The following is an 8,925-nucleotide window of genomic DNA, read 5'->3' on the forward strand; positions in this document are numbered from 1 at the left end:
GGACTTTCAGGGTGAACTGGGACAGGGCGGGGCCAACCAGGACAAGCTGGTCAGCCTACCCGAGGGTGGGGCAGGATCGTGGATGTGGGGCGTACTGGAAATGTGACTTGAAGATGCATCTTTGGGGTCCTGATAGCAATCTGTAATTATTGTATTTATGGATTTACTAGTTCATTGTCACTCCCGGTCAACCTCAGGAGAGCAGGGCAGTCAGGGCCTTGTGTTGTCCCACATTCAATCCCCTGACGCACTGGACGTGTTCAATAGCTGTTGAGTGAGCGAATGAGGGACTGAGGGGCTGGGGACTGGGGGGCTCCCAGGACGGGATCCCCGAACAGAGAAGGGTGTGCACTGGGGGGCGGGGGGCGGGGGGGCCACCGGAGCCAGGCTGGAGGGAGATTTGGCTCCGCTGGGGGGAGAAAACTTGATTCACTTCTGGCCGGCAAAGAGTCGGTGCTCTCTGAGCAGCTCCCCTCGGAGGGGTCAGGGACCCCCGGTGACGGAGGGCCGCCTCCCTCCCCCAGGAGCCCCGGGCGCGCTGGTCCACCCTCTCTCCTCCCTCTCCCGCCCCCCCCCCCACCCCAGGGAGGCGCGCCTGGCAGCCACCCCGTCGAATTTCCTGGCACTCGGCTGAGAATAAACAGCGCTCCGCGCCTGTAATCCCGTCGTCACGGCGACCGCGCTCCGCGGGGCGGGGGCGTGTCGGGGGCGTGTCGGGGGCGTGTCGGGGGCGTGGCCTGCCCTGGGCACGCACGCTCCGCTGGGCGGCGGCGGCGGCTCGGCGGCTCGGCGGCTCGGCGGCGGCGCGGGCCAGGGAGGTGCCGCCCGCCGGGCTCAGCGCGGACATTCTTCGCATAGCTCCGCCAGGGCTCCCGCGGCGTCCGGGAAGTGGGTCTTCCTGGCAGAGGCCTGCTTGGGAGCGACGCGCCCGCCCGCACGGCGGCAGCCCGCACGGCGGCAGCCCGCACGGGAGGGGGCGGGACGCGGCGCGGGAAGGTGCGTCCCGGGCGGGCTCTTCCCACCCCCGACTTGGGTCTCCCGGATCCGCCCCCTGCACGTGGTCCCCCACCCCCGCGGACTTCTGTCGGTGCTCGGACTCCCTCTGTGACTCTCCCCGTGTCTGCGCCTGGTACCCTGGCGGTGCCCCCTCCCGAACCTCCTTCCTCGTTCCTTAGACTAGGACCCAACGTGCAGGCTAATTTTCCATCTCCAGCTCCCCTGGCTGTGGCCTCCTTCTCTCCCTCCCCCCGCAGAGCAGGCCTTAGGTTTCCCGTTCCTGGCTCTAGCTCATCCGGAGGCCTGCCCCAAAACAGCACCACCGGAGAAAGGATAGGGCCTCTTGGGGGCGGATTCAGAAGCCAGAAGCAGCATGATAGGGTTGGGTTGCAGGGCCTGGAAGCAGCAAACTCCCCTTTCTGGGGGTCAGGGACCCCCAGCTATGCTCTTCTTAACCCCATTGAGGCGTGGGTGCCTGCTCAGACTTCTTAGCAAATCTGGGAACCAGGCACACTCCTCTGGCAGCCAGGTGAGAGCCCCCTGCCCTTAGGTCCCTGGGAGAGGGTGGGCTCTGTCCCCAAGAGGACTGAGAAGTACAGAAAGATTTTTGCAACAGGAGGGCAGGATGAGGAGGAAACACGGGAAGGAACACTGGGGGGCAGAGGGATGTAAGGGAGAGATTCTTGCCTTGGTGTTGCCACTGTCTTGCTGTGTGAATGTAAGCAAATTGCTTTCCTTCTCTGGGACTCTGCTTCTTTGTCTGCAAAAGTAGAAGGCTGGTCTAGTTTGTGGTCTGAAAACAGAGAGACAAACAAAAGTGTGGGAAGAAGGATGGGAAGCAGGCATCAAGGGAAAGGAGTCTGGGGTCTTCCTGCCTCTGAGTTTAACGTCGGGGGTGGCCAGGACAAGGGCTCTCTCCTGGGGCAGAGAAGATCAAGCCCTTTCCATCAGTGCCCTGCAAATGCTGGGCATCCTTACTCAACGGCCTTCTGGGCCAAGGACTGGGACTTAGTGTGCTCTAGGTTCCAAGGTTCCAGGGAGTCTGTCCTTCCAGCAGCTGTGCAGCTCTCTGCTGAAGGCCGATGGTGGCTGGCTGGCTGGCAGACCCCTGCTTCGGGAAGAGGCTGTCTGGAGCTTCCCAGGCCCCACTGGGTCCTCTCACCTGACTTTGTGCTCTGGGAAGATGAGCTTACCTGGGTCTGCATTCCCATTTCCAGAAGCAGTGGTCTCTCTGAAGTGGTTCCTACATGCTCTGTCCACTCAGTAGTCTCATGCCTAGCCTGGTCCTTTCTTGTCACTTTCCATTATCTCCCCCCAAAGTCTAGGAAATGGGAAAGAAACATGACTTTATTTGCTCCTGGTTGCCTTTTGGACACAGATTCCTGGAGCAGCTTATGGCAGGGGGGTGGTGGTGGGGAAGTAGGGGGGTGGGGGGTGAGGCCTCCTGCGTTTGTTTCAGGCATCTGAGGTTTGAGGGAAGTCCTGGGGGCCCCTGACTTGGGGATAACACTCATCTCTGCAGCTGTCAGGTTTGGGGTTTGGCGGGGAGGAAGCAGGGAAGAAAAATGTCACAGAAAAAGTATTTTTTTTTTTAAATTTTTGAGCACAACTGTAATGCTGGAACCCCAGAGTGGGGGTCCTCACCTGTTGACTTTGTGGGGAGATGTGCAGAGGGGCAGCCCTGGGCACATACTTAGTGCTTAGGGAGGCAGAGAGAGTTCATGGGCTTTGGAAACCAGATGCTCCCAGGTTCTAGTTCTGTGTCTTTTCCCACATTCCCAAGTGGTGTGTCTGTGGGCAGGTTGCTTAACCTCCCTGAACCTAAGTGGCTGCCCCCCTCCCCGGGGGACAAATATTTACTGAGCACTGTTCTAGGCATCAGAATTGACCAGCGTAAGCCCCCAGCTCCAATGCTCCCTCGTGTCTAAGAATACTGCAGTGCTCACACCTGCCTTGTGGGGCTGGGAAGCTTAGCGGGATAGCTTCTAAGTGCCCAAAGGGTGGGAGCGACTAAAAATAGGCAAATAGGTGCTGTCACCAGGAGGCCTGTGACTGGCCACCGCTCAGGAGGGGTGTCCCAGGAATGGAGGGAAGCTGGAGGCGCTGGGAGGCAGTGCCCCTGGGGATCACCCTTCCCCCCACCTCCCATGAACCGGGCTGTGCTGAGGTCACGGGTCACCGCCAGGACCCTGGGAGTCTGGGCTTTCTCGGAACACCTCCTTGCCAAGCAGCAGAGCGCCTCTAATAGCCTGGAGTCTCTAAAAGCTTTGACCACAGCTCAGCTTACTCCCTGCAAACCCTTTGAAACCCTTTGAAGGGCTTCCTTCGAACTTGCTTTGCATATTCTGGTCAGATCTGAATCAGACTGGCAGGAATTACCCCTCTCGGTAAAGCCGGGGTGGCTGCTTCGGCTTGTCAGTGACGTAGTGAAGCCGAGGCTGTCTCCATGGCAAGGGGCGCCCCGGACAGCCAGGGGGAGCCTGCACCTCTGCGGCTCCCCCCACCCCACCCCTGGGAGGCGGGGTAGGGGAGGTGGGGAGAGAAACCAAGGCAGGAAAGGGGCCGGGAGGAAAAGGCTTCAGTCGGTTTTCATTAAAAAATAGTGCTCTTTATTATAAATTACTGAAATGTTTCTTTTTTGAGTATAAATATAAATATGTGCAAAGTTTGACTTCCACTGGTATCTTGTTGGGTTCTTCAAGCATCTCCTAACAGCCTCGAAGGCCTGGGTGGGGGAGGGGAGAGGGCTGGAGGTGGGATCTTTATAAAAGACAGAGTGGTTGAGGCAGATTGTAAACATTATTAAAACAAACAAACAAAAAGACCAGGAAAAAGAAAAAAAAACCTAAACCAAACACCCCAACACACAGCTGCCCCAGCCAGCCCAACACCTGACACAGAAAACTTTGTGTTTGTTTCATTTTTCCCCAAAAAGAACAGTTCCAGGTTAATTCCATCGCTGCTACATTCCTGTTAAAATTTTCACTGATCAGTGCTATGACAGAGCTGGAGCGGCGGGGGTGGCGGGGCCCCAGTCTCTCCGTGACTTCCTGCCTGTGCCCTTCCCCCAGGGGAGGAGGGCTGTGGGACCTGGTGGCTCTGCCCTGCCAGAGCCCGGGCACCGGGAGGCACCTGTGACTGGCCACTACCGAATGGGCTCACATTCTTCCAGTGCGGGGCTGGAAGGCGTGGATTCCTCACCCCCCCCCCGCTTCCACCTCCGCCCACCCCTCCCCCCACGCCGAGCGGCCGGCCCCGAGGATCCCTTGGCCTCTGTCGGGATTGGCTGAGTGTGTGGCTTCTTGTGTGCCAGTCCCTATCCATGGGACAGGGAGCATTTAAGGCAAATCTCCTAGCCAGACAGTCAGGAGGCACAAACTAGAATCCCTCATCTTCTCTGTCCGGAATCTGGGGTCAAAGATGGCTCATCTGCTCCATCTTCGACCTGCCCCAGGTGCCAGACGATAGAGCAGCGGTGGGGAAAAGTCATTGACCTGCCCACCCCTTCCCCTCCCAGTGCCACTTCCCCCTTAAAACGGGGGAAGGGCCCTGGGGTCCCGGGCACTAACTAGATGGACTCTGCGACCTGTTTCTGGTGGCTGTCCCAGAGACGGGGACAGAACGGACCCCTTCAGGTCACCGCTTGCCCTTATCGCCCAGAGCCATGGGAGGGGCACGCAGTCGCCCTCCTCACCTGGGGGTGGGCAGTGGGAGCGGCCAACGCCACGGCCAGCCTGCAGCCCTGGGGCCCTGGGCGCCCTCTCGCGCACCCTTTTCCAGGCCAGAGACCTGCTCGGGTTTAAAGCTCCCTTTTAAACCAAATCAAAGAGCAAACAAGTTCCGTTGGAAAGTTTGAAGACTCCCCGGCAGTTCTCACTAGTTCAACACTCCCGCAGTGTCCCCTGTTCGGAAATGCAGGGGGAGTCGAGGAAGCGAAGAGCTGAGAAGAGAATCCACGGCTGTCGTCGCGGTCCCCAGTCGCGGTCCCCAGTCGCGGTCCCCATCGGGCCAGCGGGCTCCTCCGGAGTAGCTGGAGTGGGGGCGGGGCGCTCAGGTGGCACTCCCCCTTCCCTCCAACACATTCCAGGTCCCGCCTGCCCCATTCTGCAGGGGGGAGGGCCGAAGGGAGGGGCCAGTCCGACCCTCCGCTGGCTCGCCCAGAGCTGCAGGGCTCTCCTGGCCGGATTCTTGTGCTTGTGCCATGTGCCACGGAGGAGAAGGGACCCAGGCTCCTCGCCCCGACCCCTGTCCTTTGCTCTTTAAAGCGGGGCATCGTACTGGTCCAGGAATTCCCGAATGGGCCCAGGCAGCTGGGTGACTTTCTCATAGGAGTCCAGGTGGCCATTGACGGTCTTCCGACAGAGATGCTGGAGAGTGGCCACGTTGGAGGAGAGGGGCCGGCTCAACACCAGGGGGATCTTCTCGCCCCCCGAGTAGATGTAATAGGCTCTCCTGGGGGGATTCCCAGGGAGCGGCTGGGATGGCGGCTGCTCTGGCACCTCGGAGGAGGGCTCGGTGGGTGGCGAGGGGAAGGAGGGGGCGCCGGGGGGCGGCATGTAGTGATGCACCAGCTTGAGCACGCAGTCGAAGCGGGGCACCGGCTGCGTGCTCCGGGGGTCGCTCTGCAGCGAGAAGCTGCCCCCCTCGCACTGGATGCGCAGGTTCTTGGTCCCCGACTGGGTCTTGACGCTGAGCGTGAAGAAGTGGCGCTGGTCCGAGCTGTCGCGGATGAGGAAGGTGCCGGCGGGCTCGGCGCTGAGCAGCAGGTTCGCCTCGCCGCCCGTCACGGCGCTCCAGTAGAAGCCGCTCTCCTGCAGCTTGCGGACTGCGTTCACCACCAGCTGGTACTCGCTCTTGGAGCTGAAGGTCTTGAGGCGCAGGCTGGTGTCCAGGGGGCGGCTCATCCCGGCGGCGGGAAACTTGCTGTGGGTGACCATGGCGCACGGAGCCAGCGTGGATCTGCGCGGCGGCGGCTGCAGCTGCTCGGCGGCCTCCGCACAGCGGCCGCTACCGCATCCCGGGGGGCTGTGGGGAGGAAGGGGCGCGCCGCGTGAGTGCCCGGAACCCTCCAGCGCGCCCTGTCCGCCCCGGCTCCCCAGCCTCCGCCGAGCGGCCGGGGCACCCCCAGCCCGGAGGGCCTCCCGCCTGAGCCCTTCCTCCCACCCGGGCACCCCGCGGAGCCCGCCCAGCCCCAGCCCCCCGCCCCCGCCCCCGCCGGCGGGGTGGCCCCACGCAGCCCCCTCCCCGGCGCGCACTGGGAGAACGCCGAGTGGGAAACTCGGGCGCGGAAGTTGGGTCTCCGGGAGCATGGCCGTGGAGGGGAGCGGGAGAAGGGCCCCCGGGACGCTCTGGGCGCCGCGCAGTCCGGTGGCCCCGGGCGGCGGGGTCGGAGAGAGAAATCTGAGGCATTGGGGGGGTAGGGTGGGGAGGGGACAGGAGAAGCCCGAGGGCCCAGCCTGGGTCTTCCGGGAACCTGGGATCTCCGGCTTCCATCCGCTCTGGCCCCTACCTCGTCCCCTCCCTGCCGGGAATGACCAGGGAAGGGGAGGGGAAACCGGGAAAAGCTCCCGAGACTAGCTGGTCCCCCCCCCACCGCGAACCCCCGCTCCCGCCCCGCTCCACGCCGCGCCCCTCCTTCCTACCTCGTCCCAAAACGAAGTCTCCGGCCTCGGGGCTGCGCCTCCTACGGTCCCCAAGGCGAGGCGGCGGCGGCACGGCGGCCAGCGGTGGCCCGCGCTGCGCCCAGATGTTGGCGGCCGTGAAGTCCACAAAGGGCCTCGCGCGCGCGTCCTTCGGGCTTCGCTGGGGCGCCCGCCCTGCCCCCTGCGCGTCCCCGGGCCGGCCGGCGGGGACGAGGCGAGGGGCCGCGGCGGGAGCTGGGCCGGAGCGGCGGCGCTGGCGGCGGCGGCGGCGCGGGAGTGCGAGTCGGAGCCGCCGCCGAGGCCGCGCTCGCGGGTATATACGCGGCCGCCGCGCCCCGCCCCCCCGATTCCTGGAACTGCGCGGCCGGCCTTCTTGTAATGTTTAGTCACTACTCGCAGCAATGAAAGGCTGCGCGGAGGGCGAAGGAGGGGCCGCGGGCGGCCGAGGGCGGGCCGCGAGCGGGACCAGGACCGGCCGAGACGCGCGCACAGACAAAGCGCGGCGCGAGGCGGCCCCGGCGGCCGGCGGGCGCGGCGCCAGCCCCGGCGGCGCGTTCCTGGCAGCGGCCCCTCCCCCCGCGCGCTCCGCCCCCAACTTCTCATTCACACTTTCCCCCTCCCTTCTAAGAAGGCCGGTTTCTGGCAGAGGCGGGGGCCCCCGCTCCGGGAGCGCGCGGGCAGTTCCAGGAGGCCGGGCGGGAGAGGCTCCCGGCTCCCCTTCCCTTTTTCTCAGACCTCGCGGGGACACCCCCTCGCCCCCACCCGAGCCCGCCCGAGGTCCCGATCGCGGCCCCAGGAGGCCCGGGCCTGCCGCGAGGGAAGTGGGGACACTCCGAAGCCGGTCGGCGACACTGGGGCCGGACCCGGGAGCTGGCGGGGGTGGGGGTGGGGGTGGGGACCCGGGGTCATGTCCCCGAAGCGCAGCCGGGAGTCCCGGGGATGGAGGGGACGCAGCCTGCGTGGCGGCTGTCCGGCCTCAGCCCCTCGGCCCACTGCCAGGTTCTTTGGCGACGCGGACAGGAGTGCCGCCTCCCGCCGCCGGAAAACCAGAGACCCTCAGACAAGAGCCGCTCTCACACGTCTGCGTCTCCAAACTTTCGGGGGTGCGGTGTGGGTCTGGCCGGGTGCTCCCTCCGGGCGGGACTGGCCCCGGGGCAAGCACCGGCCCCACCCCGCGCCCCGCGTCCGCTAGAGGGCGCCCCGGGGTCTCCTGGGGAGCGGAGTTCGGAGCTGCTCCTCCCAGGCGGGGGAATGGAAACTGGAGGGGGCGGTGGCGAGGCTGGCTCCGCAGCTGGGGCGGGGGGACCTCCCGGGGGACCCCGGAGAGTTCTCCTCGCAGCTGGAATGAGACCTGGGCTTAAAGGTCCAGCAGCCGAGGATTTCCAGAAAACAGCTTTTCAGTTCAGCCCACTTCCGGATGGCCCGGAGCCGCCAAGAATGTGCCCCGCCCTCCCTACCTCGAGTGTGGGGGTCTGGGCCGGGGGTCGGGGGGGCGGTGAGGAGGTGCGCGGCGTGAATGATGGATTTGCTCTTGGTCCGGCCGACATGGATGTGGGTGGCTTGGGCTAACCACGGCCAGCCTGATGAAGGCTGCGAAGTTTTGCAATCGGTCCCCAAGCAGGCAGTGGGGACAGACCCCTGAGGACCAGGTTAAATTCCACTGAAATCGTCACCTCTCGGTACACAGGATGCCGTAGGCTTTGGGCTGTGCCCTCTTGCCAGATGCCACCCTGATGAAGAAAATGAGATGGAAAGGAAGGGAGAGAGGCTGAAACAGGCATCGCGGGAGTCTAGCCCACGGAGGCCTGGCTCCTTTGGCTCTCTGGGAGGGGGCCTGTCCATCGCCTCCTTCCCTCACGCCTGTCCGGACTCCTTGAGATTTGGGCAGGACACTTAGCTCTCTCTCTGGGACTCCGTTTGCCATGTGTAAAATAATCACAGTAGCCTCTTCCCATCGGAGAGCTGAGATCACAGAGCTAGAAGAGATTCTGCAGGCGGGAGTGTGCTAGAAACGGGAGGGAGGGATAGGGTCTCCTTCTTCCTCAGCTTCTGTTAGGAGGGAGTAAGGACGAACTCTTCTTGTTATTTTTAGTCACTTCCACAGAGGGGGAAATGGATTTGTTCAAGCATTTCTCAAATACTGGGCTCTGTGTACCAGGCATTATGCTACGTATTGATATATAATGATGAATAAGACCAGGTCTTTGCCCTCAAGATGCTTGCGGGCTAATGAAATGGATCCCCCTCTCCCGAATCAGGAGTCTGTTCTTTCTCTTGTCCAGGAGAA

At 63.5% G+C, this 8,925-nt stretch overlaps 1 protein-coding gene across 1 annotated transcript; it reads right to left on the reverse strand.

The window, feature by feature from the left end:
- Positions 1 to 4,999: 4,999 nt before the first annotated feature.
- Positions 5,000 to 6,916, reverse strand: SOCS3 (suppressor of cytokine signaling 3). Its single transcript, XM_032321901.1, has 2 exons — positions 6,639 to 6,916; positions 5,000 to 6,021 (listed from the first exon to the last, which is right to left on the reverse strand). Exon 2 carries the CDS (start codon positions 5,931 to 5,933, stop codon positions 5,256 to 5,258), a length of 678 nt encoding a protein of 225 aa, XP_032177792.1. The 5' UTR covers positions 5,934 to 6,021; positions 6,639 to 6,916; the 3' UTR covers positions 5,000 to 5,255.
- Positions 6,917 to 8,925: the final 2,009 nt, after the last annotated feature.

Source organism: Mustela erminea, chromosome 18 (assembly GCF_009829155.1).
Source record: "Mustela erminea isolate mMusErm1 chromosome 18, mMusErm1.Pri, whole genome shotgun sequence".
NCBI lineage: Eukaryota > Metazoa > Chordata > Mammalia > Carnivora > Mustelidae > Mustela > Mustela erminea.

Bases quoted from the DNA above. Each gene is read 5' to 3' on its own strand.
- SOCS3 (XM_032321901.1), bottom strand. From the start codon at position 5,933: ATGGTCACCCACAGCAAGTTTCCCGCCGCCGGGATGAGCCGCCCCCTG.